Source organism: Budorcas taxicolor, chromosome 14, assembly GCF_023091745.1.
Source record: "Budorcas taxicolor isolate Tak-1 chromosome 14, Takin1.1, whole genome shotgun sequence".
Classification (NCBI taxonomy): Eukaryota; Metazoa; Chordata; class Mammalia; order Artiodactyla; family Bovidae; genus Budorcas; species Budorcas taxicolor.
The window spans coordinates 78,610,886-78,626,130 of record NC_068923.1 but is presented as its reverse complement, the minus strand read 5'-3'; the positions used below and the strand labels follow the sequence as shown (position 1 = coordinate 78,626,130).

The 15,245-nt window shown below is 37.0% G+C and overlaps 1 protein-coding gene across 1 annotated transcript in view; it reads right to left on the bottom strand.

Moving 5' to 3' along the window:
• The window catches only part of STK3 (serine/threonine kinase 3), a 310,910-nt gene that overhangs the window by 209,743 nt on the left and 85,922 nt on the right, over positions 1-15,245 (bottom strand). Inside the window, exons 5-6 of the mRNA XM_052651953.1 lie at positions 5,412-5,576; positions 4,730-4,897 (exon numbers count right to left, since the gene is read on the bottom strand). Of these exons, the coding sequence (XP_052507913.1) occupies positions 4,730-4,897; positions 5,412-5,576 (333 nt within the window). The remainder of the gene's footprint in view (positions 1-4,729; positions 4,898-5,411; positions 5,577-15,245) is intronic.

Below are 15,245 nucleotides of genomic sequence, written 5' to 3'. Positions count from 1 at the left end.
CAGGGCAGAACAACTCTAACTCTCAAACAGAGTGAAAAGCCACATGTTCTGGAAGTAGTACTGAAATTCTCCAATGATCCAATCTGCCCCCTCCTCTGGATCCTTAGCTATTTCTGATCTGAAAGTACAGTTAAGAGAATCAAGGTATCACTTAAAATAATCAGGCAGAAAAACGTAGGGAACAGATGGCGGAAGAAATGGAGTATAAACAGAAAGAAAAGTGAAGGTTCAAAAGGGACTGTGTGAGCATTCATGTACGCACAGTTAGGAAATAGGGAACAGTCAAAGGAAGTAAAAGTAGCACTGGGGAGAAATGGAAAAGAAGGAAGATGAGGATAAGTTCAAAGGAGAAAAACAGGCAATGTAACGCCAAAATAATAAAAATCATATAGGCATATAATCCTTTATGATTCGTAATATACATATAAATGAATAAAAGTTGTTACAGTGTATGGTCTTACATTCTAAACAACTGAATATATATGTACTTCCTCCCCATACACACACACACAGAAAGTAAAATAGTTATAACATCAGGATGCAAGTTATCACTGGGGTGGAAGTTCCAACAGAACAGGAAACACACCTGCACTGCTTCCCACTGCATCCTCAAAGTCTGACTGGGACACGATGAATGTGCCCTGAATATACGCAGAAGGAAATAAAGAACAGGGAACAGAAGTAAAAGAATATAAGAAGAAAATTCCAGGGTTCTTGTCTTCAAAAAATCAAACATCCATCCTTAGGTGACACTCAGTTTCTCTGACACAAAATAAGCAATGTAGGTAACCAGATATATTCTCCAACTAGTCCAAAGGCTGACTTCCTGCCTCCACAGGAGAACAGGCATCTATTTTAACATTAACACTAAATCAAAAATATGTTAATATTAATGATTAAATTTTGTATTACTGCTAAAATGGATATGTCCATGATAAAAAATAAACACAATTATATGGCAAATAAGTTTCAACAGCATTATTCTCATCACTAAACGAATTAATAAAAATTATTTTTTAAAAATATCCCCAAAATGTAAACTCCAATTTACAACTATTAAATATTTATACAAAATCCCTAGAATACATCTATTGCCCAAAGCAAAGTAATACAACACTTAAATACAAATAAGCAATCCTCTACTTGTAGAGTAGCAAATCTGAGATACATTTTGACTCAAAGACCTCCCAAGGGAAGGACTAGGAGGATTCTACCCAAAAGAATTATCAAGGGACTTAGGCTGAGTATTAGAATTGGATACAAAAAGTGACGGGGGACAGCTGGAAGAACAATAAACAGGCAGTAAAAAGTCAAAGGGCTAGGAGACTTCAGCCAGCAAATAGAAAACGGCAGACCAAACTAGAGAAAAGCTGATTAAAATGAGACCAGAAACTCAACAACACAAAAACAACCCAATTTTAAAATGGCAAATAACCTGAATAGCCCCTTCTCCAAAGAAGATATACAAATGAACAAAAAGTACATGACAAGATACTCAACATCATTAGTTATTAGGGAAATGTAAATCAAAACCATGAAGTAACACTTCACTCTCATTAGGATGGCTATTATCAAAAGACAGAAAATAAGTGTTGGCAAGAATGTGGAGAAACTGGAATCTTTTGTGTACTGCTGGTGGGAACATAAAATAGCACAATAGCAATGTAGTTCTGGGTATATACCCAAAGAATTGAGAGCAGACTCTCACAGAGAATAAATCTACATCCATGTTCATAGAAGCACTAGTCACAACAATCAAAAGGTGGAAGCAACTCAAGTGTCCAATATGGATGAATGGTTAAACAAATGTGGTATTTATACAATGGAATATTATCCAGCCTTAAAAAAAAGAATTTGGATATATGCTACAACAATGGATGAACCTTGAAACCATTAAGTGAAAGAAGCCAGACACAAAAGGACAAATATTGTATGATTTCACTTATATGAGATGCTTAGAATAGTCAAATTCACAGAAACAGAGAGAATTATGGTTATAAGGTGTTAGGGGGAGGAGATAATAAAGAGTTACTTTTTAATGTGTATAGAGTTTTAGTTTGAGATGATACAAATTTCTGTAGTAGACAGTGTGATGTCAATGTACTTTAATGCCACTGAACGGTATACTGAAAAAATGGTTTAAATGATAAAATTTTTATGAATACTTTACCACAGTTTTTAAAATTTGAGAAAAGGCAAGGAAAATTATCCTGAAATTAATTGTTACTAATCTTAAATACATAGAATTTGAAAAAATGGAACAGATTATAGAGGATATAGTGGGTTGAAGAATGGCCCCCAAAAGATATGTCTATATCCTAATATTCAGAACTTCTAAACAGGATCTCATTTGGGAAAAAAAAAAAAAAAATCCCTGCAGTTGGGATTGTTCTGGATTACTGGAGTGGGCTCTAAATCCTATGACATCTGTCCTTTAAAGAAAAAGGCAGAGGAAAATCTGAGACAGACAGAAGAGCGAAACGCAGACACTCACAAAGGAGAGAGTAATGTAAAAGGTGCCGGCAGGGACTGGAGAGATATAGCTGCAACCCAAGGAATGCCAAGGACTGCTGGCAGCCGCCACCCCAAAGCTGGAAGTGGCAGAAAACGGAGTCTCCTTTAGAGCTTCTGGAAGGAGTGCAGCTCTGTCAACACCTTCATTTCAAATTGCTGGCCTCCAGAACTGTAAGAGAATAAAGTTCTATAGTTTTAAGCCACCAAATTTGTGGTAACATGTTAGGACGGCCCTAAGAAATTACCATGGGGGTAAAAAAGATAAAATGAAAACTAAGAAAGTAGATTTGTTAAGCACAGAACATGTCATTCAAGCTAAAATTTAACTATGTAAAAAGCAAGAGAAAAAGGGAATCCTGAGCTTTGTCGCTGAGTTGTAATTTCTGGCCATACGATGTCAGAGGGCAAAGTCCTGTGCACACACACTGAGATGGGCCAGGTGCCGACCCAGGCACACACAGCAGGAACTGGGGGATGGAAGATGTGCAGGTGTGCCGGGGGTGGGGACAACTTAACTGGCACCTCTAACCAAGCCCAGTCGTGCAGAATTTTTCAACTTGGTTCTATTATTAATTGGGCAGGAAGGAAGGAGGTCATGGATTCCTGTTTTGTTTTTTTAATTAAAAAATGACTGACTCAGTTTTCAATTCTTAAGACCTGGATATAAACATTTTTGAAATTTTTTAAAAAAGAAATCATGTTGGATTAGGAGTATACTTGGTTGTGACATAGTGCCACGTAATTTGCAATGAGAGAAGCTACTCTGTGCTTTATTTTTTAAATCCTTGGCTATCTGCTAAAGAGACTACCTCATGGTCAAATTGAATATGTGGAACTGTTTGGTTGGAAAAAATAAGATTTATACTGGAGGAAGCAGAACAGTAATACTCTTAAGTTCTGGGTTAAATCCCAGCTCTGGCACTTAGCTAGGCTGTCTTGGATATTTTGGTTAACCTCACTAAACTCAAATATATCTAGCTGAAGATCACCCCAAAAACTTTCTAGCTGAAAGTACCAAAGATATCTAATAATCAGAAAAGAAATGAGAATTTTATTGATCGTTTTATGCTGACCTAGTTATATTTCATGTCAATATTTTCAAAGAATTCATGCTATTTTTCTGTTTCGCTTTAGCAAGAGGAGTTTACCTGTACAAGGAAGACGACACATATCATATACAATTACGTTCCTCAAAAGAGTTCTCTTTAAAGTGGCAGGCAGGTTTTTAAATATTTCAGTATAGTACATTATTATCTACATTATTGAAGTTCAATTCATAATAGCACTATAGTATCAGAATTTTAATTTATTCTTCTTTTTCAAATACTCTAAAATATAGCATTCTTTTTCCTCCCATCTGTTTACTTCACACATTTCTCCATCTATCCTGAAATCATCTTCTTTTCTTTACAGACACACAAACACACACACACACACACAGACTCTCTCTCTCTCTCTCCCTCCTCCACCTTCTTTCTGCCTTCATTCCTATATCCTTTCTTCTTGAGTTGAATACAGCCACTAGAGGGCAATAAGTTTACAAAGATAAATGTACTTATCTATAATGAATTGAGACTCATACTAATAAATTTAAAAACTGTTCATCACCTCTAAAGCAGTGGCAATTAGACTTGAATATGCAATCTTATACATTTCAGACTCAAAAATTTATCATGGAAAAGGAGTTCATAAAAGCATAAAATAATATCCATAAAAGGAATTTCATTTTCTCACTGAACACTAAAAATAAAAGCTTATTTCACTTACAGATACATAGCAATATTAGAAATTGGGATTCTTTTTTAATATTAGCTCAGCTAGAGAAAAAAAATACAAAAAGGTACAATATTCAGGGTAAGTAGACGAGAATGGATTTCTTCCAAGCCTCCACTGTTACATTCAGAATATGAGGAACTGAATAATGTAGTGGATTTACCAGCCCTTTCTTCTATTTAAATCATGGGGAAATTTAGCAGGTATACTTTGGGGGGAGAAAAACAGTCACTGTAGAGAGAAATACAGGCTCCACTTCTTTTCCTCCCAGTTAAGGATATGATGGTGGAAAGAAGTGAACAGTCACGAATCCCTGACAGATAATTTTGCTAATTTTTGCACAGACTCCAAATTCAAATGATCTTTTTACTCCATGTTTATTTACACTCACATTACAAAACTGCAGCACTTTTAACATTGACATTTTCCATCATTTTCTTACCCTCATCGGATGTATATCAGCATAAGGAGGTTTTCCTTCAGCCATTTCTATAGAAGTAATGCCAAGGGACCAGATGTCAGCCACACAGTTATAGCCTATTTCTTGAATGACCTCAGGAGCCATCCAAAATGGAGTTCCTATCACAGTATTACGTTTTGCCATTGTATCCTGCAAGAATATTACATAGATATAACTACAACTACAAAAACACTAAGGAAATGTATTTGCCAACGTATTCCTTAAACTAAATATTTGGAACCCTCAAATACTACAGGTTATATCTGAAATTGACTATTTTCCTAAAATTTCAACCAGTAGTGACATGACATATTTAGGAATTTAGAATTCTGAAATAACCAAGAGTCCATAAGTAACTTAACTCCACTACCTTCATTAAAGATAGCACTATAACAATAAAACCTACAGAAATGAACAAATGCAGCTTTCCTTTCCAAATATTTAAGCATTTTGATGGCAATATATTTTCTTTCATATTCATCCAATGTCTCTTAAACGGTAAATAAAAAAATAATTAAATAATACCTAAATAATGGCTTCTTCTCCTTGAAGCAATGAAGTTATGCATTTCTTTTCATAACCCTCAAAAGATATTATCAAGGTTTAGTCACACTCGAACCTGGACAATACAAACCAACAGTGCTTCCAAAAGTGTTACACTTACCGTTAACTGACCAGCAACTCCAAAATCCGCCAATTTTGCATGCCCTTCTGTATTGAGGAGAATATTTCCAGCTTTTATATCTCTGTGTATTTTTCTCATAAAGTGTAAGTATTCTAGTCCTTTCAAAGTAGATTTGAGAATGGTTGCAATTTCATCTTCTGTTAACTGGAAAGAAATATTTTAAAAACTCAACTGAAATGCTGAGACAACTAAACTCTTACAAGAGAGCATTGTTAACAAGCACTTCTTTCTAAAGATCTTAAACTTTTAGGAGCAAGGCTAAAAGGAAAAGTACTGAGAACCTCTTCTTCTGAAGGAAAGCGTCATCATTCAATTTCTCCTTTCTTTAAAATTATCCATGTCATTCCTAAAGCACGTAACATATCCCAAGAAGCACCATGACCCTAAGAAATCACTCTTCCCTACGCCATCTAACTCTGAGGTGGCAATATGACAGCTGTCTGTCCTGAGAAAGTAAATCCAGAGACACCCTTCCCTGCGGTGCCTCCTCACTTTCCTGCTGAAAGTGGAAACCAACAGTGTCAGAGAAAGCAGAGGAAATGCGGAGGGGTGAGCTGCCAAGAGCCTCCTGCACGAAGCATGGACACCAATAACACCCCTCCTCCCACACCCGGGTCCTAGATTTCCAACTCTAATAATGAGAACTCAGAAATGAGAATGTCAGAGAAAGACCAGGAGAACGGAAACATAAAAACAGGCCATCAGGGGACGGAAAAAGGAGGAGCGAGGTGCAAACGTAAAGACTTTCTGTACTGATAGCACCAGAGTCAGTGCTATCTGTACCAGGCATTGTGCTAACAGTTCCACATGCCTTAGCTCATTTATCTTTATAACAACCCTATACAGCAGATTATCACCATTTGACAAAAGTAAAATACGGGTACTCAAACAAACATGTACACGAGTGTTCACAGTAGCACACTATTCACAATGGCTAAGACAACCCAAATGTCTATCACAGAGGAACGGATAAACAAATTACGGTATACACAAACAGTGGAATATTATTTGGTCATGAAAAGGAATAAAGTACAGACATGTGCTGCAATGTGGATGGACCTCAAAAACATTATGCTAAGTGAAGGACACCAGACACAACAGAAAGCACATACTGTATGATCCCACTTATATGAAATATTAAGAACAGGCAAATCCACAGGAAAAGAAAGCAGACTGATGACTGCCAGGGACAAGAGGGAGAAGCAGGATGGAGAGAAACTGCTTAAAGGATAGCAAGGTGATGAAATATTTTGGAACTACACAGGGGTAGTAATTATACAATATTGTAAATGCACTAATGACAAGGAATTTTCCCCTTTAAAATGGTAAATCTTACGTTATATGAATTTTCCTCAATTTAAAAAAACCTTTATTGCGTTAAAATTTCTAAGCAAATTGCCAGGTGGTTTATATTTGCATAAAATACGAACATATACTGTCATAAAGTACTGCACAGACCATGTAAAGATTTGCAGACCATGGATAAGGAGTCTGGATTATTTGCAAATTCTAATACTTTTAGGAACTGATTCTCTACCTCAGACCAGATGGACTGACTTCATGATCCACAGAGAGCAAGCACTATATTCTGAAGCTGCACAGTAGCTCCCCAGCATTTGAAACATAGCTAACCCAACTGAGATATGCTATAAATATAAAATATACCAGAGTTAAAAGCCTAGTACCAAAAAGGAAATGTAAGGTATCTCATTAATAACTTACATACTGCTTACTCAGTTAAATGACATTTATATACTAATTATATTATATTTAAAATGTGTTAATGTTATTAATATAATATAGAATTAGTATCAGTGAAAAAAATGTATGTCACTCAGGTCCAACTCTTTGTGACTCCATGGACTGTAACATGCCAGGCTCCTCTGTCCATGGAATTCTCCAGACAACAATACTGGAGTGGGCAGCCAATCCCTTCTGCAGGCGATCTTCCCAACCCAGGGAACCTGCACCTCCTGCATTGCAGGCTGATTCTTTTCTGTCTGAGCCACCAGGGAGGCCCCGCCTATATTTAATACATTAAAATTAACCTCTCCTGCTGCTTTTTCTTTTTGAATGTGTGTGCTAGAAAGCTTAGAACTACATACGCAGCCCACGCTATGTTTCTACTGAACAGTACTGCACTAAGAAAAGGGTCCAAAAGAGCAGAGATCTTTGTCTGGTTCACTGATGTATCTGCATCAGTGCATACACTGATGGAACCACACCTGGCATACAGTTAGCAATCAATAAATAATGAATGAATGGGTACAGACTTGTAGTTACTACAGGAGAAGAGAAATTCACATCTGATGGTCCCAGTCTTTTAAAATTAGTGGTCTGCAGCCCTGGTGGGTGAGTAAGAGGCAGGGGTGCTATAGAGGGCCACCACACCACTGCAGAGGTATGCAAAGTGGTGGTGCTGTCATTCGGGACTGGGTTCTCTCCCTTCTCCCGATTCCACACCCCTACTCTAAAGATTAAAGAGCTCGGGGTGTTACAGAAGCAGCAGCAGTCCAAAAAACTGTGTCATGCTTAGTCACTTCAATGCTGACCTTTTCAGTTACCTAGACTTCAATTTTTATCCTCCTAGCATTCCACTATTTCCAACCAATAATTCAACTAATCCTTCATTAACTTTTTGGCTTGTCGTCTCTGCTGCTATACCATGTATTTCAGAGCCATACTAGAGAAAGTTCAAAGTTAAATGGGCCTACTATACTTAGGTCTCAGGATGAATCTGATTTCAGTGCTGTGAAGCACTGAACACTGTAAACCATTTGCCACTGGACAAATCCACAGGAAGACTGAAGGAAGACTTGCCAGAGATAGTAAGTTGATTCATGAACTGTCTGGTTTTGCTAAAAGACTTTCAAGGTTCATTCCAACTCTATGATTCTATAACATTACAAAAGATCTTCAGCGTCTTTTCTTAAAAGATTAATTTGGGCATCCATTTTTATTTTTCACTAATTTGGGCATCTGTTCTTTCAACAAGTATCTATTGCACTGGCTCTCTTATATAAGTCCTGCCAAAGGTGCTGAGTATACAGGAGTGAAGAAGCTGACAGGACTAGTTTTTATGAAGTTTACAAGACTATCTAAGGCCACAGCCAGTATCTGGCCCTGAATCAATAAAGGTGGAGAGGACAGATCTGAAGCAAATGTGGTTTCTGAAGTCTCTTTCCCATTATGTTTTTCTCTCTTCAGGAATAAATCCCTCCCTCTACTTTAGGGGTTCATTTCATATCTTCCCTCTAATCAAAAAAAAAAAAAAAAAAAGATGCAATGGCCAATCATTCTAATAGTACATGGATATGTCTTAAATTAAAATTATTTGTGTACTGTATTATTGTAACAATCCCTTTGAATATTAAGGCTCAAATGTGGTATGTGCACTATAAGACTTTTAACTTTAATTGCAAAATGAAAGGTTTCTATCCCTCGAAAAAAATCATTTTAACAATTAACAAGTAAACAAACATTTTCCAGAACACAGAGACATAATGTTGACTTAAATTGTTTTTATTAATTTACAGTTATAGAGTCTTTTATATGAGTTTCACACAAGCGTGAATGCATGAATTAGCCTCAATATAAGCAGAGTAGCAAGGCTTGTTCCAAAGATGAGATTCAAAGTATGTATTCAACAAAGAGTAAAGGCAGCTAAATTTCAGCCTTAAGTGCAAAAATTTCAGGTAAATCTTGACAAATTTAGAAGAATAAATGTTATCTGGTCTCTTTTAAATATCAAGGGTAGCAAATGCACTTTGGAAAAGAATAATATCTATTTCAACATTTAAACCACTCCATATATTTTGGGTCACTAATGGAGAATAGGAAAGAAAGGAGAGTAGGCCTTCCCAGATGTAAGCCTTGATCTAAATGTTTATTTCACATCCTTTGGACACATACTCACTATTTAGAGGGAAGGGGTAAGGGAGTTCGTTGACAGTCATTTTCCTAAAGAGAATTTTGTTTTCAAACAATCTTTAAACGTAAATTTCACTTACATACAAATAAAATCAGTTACCAAAGGTGACTAGGTTTCTATTTGGCAACAGAAACATCAAACATTTTAACTAATATCTTTCTTATTTCTATAAATATGACTTTTCATCAGTTCAGATAAATTTCAAAATCATAAGTTTATGTTGAAAATATATAGAAAGAAAAGAAAAAACAGAGAAGATATGCTTTTATACAGAAAGAAGTAAAGTAGGATTTAAGTTCTAAGATGAAAAACACTCAAACCACAGCTAACACTTCTTTTAGTAGTATCTGTCAAGAATCCTTTCCAGTGAAAAATTTTATCGAGAGTACTTCATTTGTGGATTTAATTAGGTTATCATCAATTCAATACAGATTTAATTTTATTTCTGTCACTACACAAATGGGGCAATGTCATCTTAAAATCATTTGAATCATATTTAGACTCTAGTTTAAAAAAAGAAAAAAGAAAAAGGAGGGCAGGAAAGAGATAATAAACCATGAATGAAACAGTCAGTAATCAGAGATGGAAATAAGACTTTATAGCTGAGCTAATACATTAAAAGACGGAAGTCTACATCTGGTTTCAATACTGGTATGAATTCATTGGCAAATTTAAAAAGAATCCCATTGTACAAAAACAAAAAGATGGTTTTGATAGGCTTTAAGTCCTCTGGTTACTTTTGTTTCTAGAGTCGTATGATTAGTATAATAATATGATACATTTAATATGTCACCATGTATATGGTTTTGATAAAAATGCACCCACCAACGTGTCTCAAGGGCACATGCACAAGCTGTTTTAAGATACTCGTAGTGCCTTAATGTTTTTACACTAGTAAAAACAAATTCAAGGGAGGTTTTGAAAATTCATACAAAATTAAGAATTTTATTTTTCTAAAAATGAAACTGACACTCTTAGCTAAATTCTATCTTTCTTATATAATTATCTGTGCATATAAAATAGTATGTTGGGGCTTCTGGTTCAAGATGGCAGAGTAGAAAGACGGGCGCTCATCTCCTCTGGCAAGAACATCAAAATCACCACTAGCTGTTGAACAACCATCGACAAGAGGACACTGGAACCCACCAAGAAAAGAAACCCCATGTCCGAAGACAAAGAAGAGGCCAGTGAGACAGCAGGAGGGGTACAATCACAATGACATCAAATCCCATACCTGCCAGGTGAGTGACCCACAAACTGGAGAACAATAATACCAAAGAAGCTCTCCCACTATTGTGAAGGTTCTGAACCCCACATCACGCTTCCCCGCCTGGGGATCCAACAAAGGGACTGGGAATCCCTAGGGAATCTGAACTTGAAGGCCAGCAGGATTTAATCATAGGACTTTCACAGGACTAGGGGGAAACAGAGACTCCAGTCTTGGAGGGCACAAACTCTTAGGCACATCAAGATGCAGAAGAAAGGAGCAGTGACCCCAGGGAACACTGAACCAAAACTACCTGCTGATGCTGAAGGGTCTCCTGTGGAGGCGTGGGTCGGCAGGGGCTCACCCCAGGGACAGGTGCACTGGCAGCAGTAGTCCAGGAAGGTTTCCCTTGGCATAAGACCTCTTAGGGGTCTCCATTAACTCTACCATAGAGCCCAGAGACCCCAGGGCTGGGTCCCCTCAGGCCAAACAACTACAAGGGAGGGAGCACAACCCCACCCATCAGCAGATATTTGGATTAAAGCTTTACTGAGCAAAGGCCCTGGCCACCAAAGCAATTCCCAGTTTTTCTCACCACCAGTCCCTCCCATCAGGAAGCTTACACAAGCCGCTTAGCCTCCTCCATCAGAAGGCAGACAGAAGAAGCAAGAAGAACCACAGTCCCACAGCAGCTAAAACAAAACCACATTACAGAAAGTTAATCAGCATGAAAAAGCAGAAAGTTATGTCCCAGATGAAGGGACAAGATAAAACCCCAGAAAAACAACTAAATGAAGTGGGGGTAAGCAACCTTCCAGAAAAAGAAATCAGAATAATGATAGTGAAGATGATCCAGGATCTCAGAATGGAGACGATGCAAGATGCAATGTTTACCAAAGACCTAGAAGAACTAAAGTACAAACAAACAGAGATGAATAATACGCCAGAAGAAATCAGTAGCAGAATAACTGAGGCAGAAGAACAGATAAATGACCTGGAGGACAGAATGGTGGAAATCACTGCCACAGAACAGAATATAGAAAAAAGAATGAAAAGAAATGAAGACAGCCTAAGAGACCTCTGGGACAACATTAAACACACCAACAGCTGCATTATAGGGATCCCAGAAGGAGAATAGAAAAAGAACCTGAGAAAATATTTGAAGAGCTAATTATCCTAACTTCCCTGAAAATTTTCTGAAAATTTCCCTAATATGCAAAAGGAAATAGTCAACCAAGTCCAGGAAACGCAGACAGTCCCAGGCAGGATAAACCCAAGGAGGAACACACTGAGACACACAGTAATCAAACTGACAAATATTAAAAACAAAGATAAAATACTAAAAGCAACATGGGAAAAATGACAAATAACATACAAGTGAACTCCCATCAGGCTATCAGCTAATTTCTCAACAGAAAATCTACATGCCAGAAGGGAATACCATGATATATTTAAAGTGATGAAAGGAAAGAATCTACCAAGAATATTCTACCCAGCAAGACTCTCATTCAGATTTGGTGGAGAAATCAAAAGCTTTCCAGACAAGCAAAAGTTAAAAGAATTCAGCTTTATAGCAAAAATCAGCTTTACAACAAATGCTAAAGGAACTTCTCTAGGCAGGAAACACAAAAGAAAGAAAAGACCTATAGAAAATAAACCCAAAACAATTAAAGAGACGGTAATAGGATCATACATATTGATAACTACCTTAAACGTAAATGGATTAAATGCACCAACCAAAAGACACAGACTGCCTAAGTAGATAATACTTGTGCATGTACGCACTTCCACTTACCACATCACTCTGCTTGATTCCCCAAATCGTATGTAATTATTTCATATTGTTAGGTTAATCATGTTCCCATTATGGCTTACAATTGTGATTATCTTTTATTTTTTTGTCTGGCTACTGACTGTGAAAACTGGTAAACATCTTTTACTATTGTGATTATATATCATGACTAATCAACAGAAAAATAGCAGAATGTATATCACCAAAACTACCCTTTTAAAAAGAGACCTGTAGTCACTTTTTAAACCCAGATGCATGTCAGAAGTAGCTTGGAATTTTTTGAAAAATAAAACAGTAAGAATAATGCTATATATAGTACTTACTGTTAAGGAGACAAACCTTAACACAGACATAGTTCCCCTTTCATGTGCCACAGACAGATAACTATAGATATTGTATTATCAAATTTCAAGTTTTAACTTGCACCTTGAATTTTCATAAAGTTTTGAAAACTATCTGAGCAAAACTCACCAATGTAATCCCTACATAGTCTTTTAAGGCCTGCATCAAATCTAATCTCTTCCAAAAAAGGACCCTTTATTCCCAAGTGAGGATTTATCTGTCCAGTGATAATGATAACACCAACAACTTACACTTACTGAGTATTTACCATACCTGCCACATTACAGGTATCATTTCATTTAATATCCACACACAACAACAGATGGTAGGCACCAACAAAAATTTACTGAGAATCTGTTATTCTGCCCTTGCCTTCATGGTGCTCATAACTGAGAGGGAAAGGAAAGGAACAGGAACAAATAATTACGATATCAAGCAATGCCAGGTACGATAAGATGAGGTACAGGAGCATTCCAGGACAGCAGTGTCTAAGGTGATTATAAAACCAATACTGCATCAGAACTAGTACTCTTAAAGTAAAATCCAAACCACACAGTTTAACCCTCAAGGCCTTGAATGATACAGTTCCTGTGGCCCTGACAATCTCACCACACCACTCTCCCTATTCAAGGCAGTCTTCACAGAGGAGGAGACTTTTGAGCTGCCTCTTGAAGAATGTACGAAGTTTGTCAGGAGACCAAAGAGGAAAACAAATACTAGGTATGTGTAAAGGAAACGGGCACAAAAATGAATGAAGTCTAGTACCGGTTCTTTGTGTTTGAATGCAGCGGGTATGGCAAAGGTGCAAAATGGCAAAGGTAGGTTCGGGTTAACTCTGCTTTATGTGCCTACATATTTTTAAATGAAAAGATGGTGCGATCATACCTGAACTTTTAAGAAGGAAACTGGACAGTAGCCTTCATCTAAAGGCTAGAAGCAGAAAAGCTACTGTGCAGAATGTAATAATAAAGTCATTTATAGTAGTAGCAGTAGATTTGCAGCACCAGCTAAGAGATAAATAAACTTGCTTAAAACTCCAATGGATTTTTTTAACTTCTTATTTCATGTTGGAGTATAGCCGATTAACAATGCTGTGACAGTTTCAGGTGGACAGCAAAGGGATTCAGTCCTACATATACATGTAACCATTTCTCCCCTCAAACTTACCTCCTATCCAGGCTGCCACATGACACTGATCCGACCCCCCTGTGCTATACAGTAGCTCCTTGATGGTTATCCATTTTAAATACAGCAGTGTGTATCTAGTCCATCCCAAACTCCCTAACTATCCCAATGCATTTTTTTAGTCAAAATTTCTAATTTTAAGATGAAGAGATGCCAAAGCATGCAGTTAAGCAGGAAGCCACTGAAAGCAAAATCCAAAATCCTTTCATAATTCAAACTGAAACTGCCCCTTCTCGAAAGAAAAGGAACTGTCACCTGAACATGCCCTCTAACCTAGTACTTTCATTTCTCAGAATGTAACCAATGGCCAGAACAACACAGGTACAACAATCAGTTCAGTTCAGCCACTCAGTCCTGTCTGACTGCAATCCCACGGACTACAGCCAATACATACCTACAAAAGTTTCCTTCAGCTTTGATTACAATGTAAGTTGGAACTCATTTTATCCAAAGTACTGAAAAAAACGCATTCTGGTACATACACACAGACCTATATACTGATATGGGAATATCTCTGAGATACATCAAAAGTTGAAGAAAAAAAAATTTCATCCTGGCTGGCTCACCAAGAAAAAAAAAAAAAGAAAAAAGAAGTTAAAAAAAAAAAAGCAAAGTATAGAACACCATACATGCAGTATGAATCTCTTGTTTAAAACAAAATATGATTAAAGATCTAAATGTAAGGCCAGAAATTATTAAACTCTTAGAGGAGAACTTAGGCAGAACACTTGATGACATAAAGCAAGATCCTCTATGACCCACCTTCTAGAGTAATGGAAATAAAAACAAAAATAAACAAGTGGGACCTAATTAAACTTAAAAAGCTTTTGCACAGCAAAGGAAACTACAAACAAGGTAAAAAGATAACCCTCAGAATGGGAGAAAGTGATAGCAAAGGAAACAACTGATAAAGAATTAATTTCCAAAATATACAAGCAGCTTATACAACTCAATACCAGAAGAGCAATCAAAAAGTGGGAAAGGGACCTGAAGAGACATTTCTCCAAAGAAGACATACAGATGTCTAACAAGCACATGAAAAGATGCTCAACATTGCTCATTATTAGAGAAGTGCAAATCAAAACTACAATGCGATACCACCTCACACCAGTCAGAATGGCCATCATCAAAAAGTCTGCAAACAATAAATGCTGGAGACAATGTGGAGAAGAGGGAACGTTCTTGCATTGCTGGTGGGAATGTAAACTGATATAGCCACTATGGAAGATGGTATGGAGACCCCTTAAATAGCTAGGAATAAAACCACCATATGATCCAGCAATCCCATTCCTAAGCATATACCCTGAGAAAACCCAAACTGAAAAAGACACATGGACCCAATGTTCACTGCAGCAC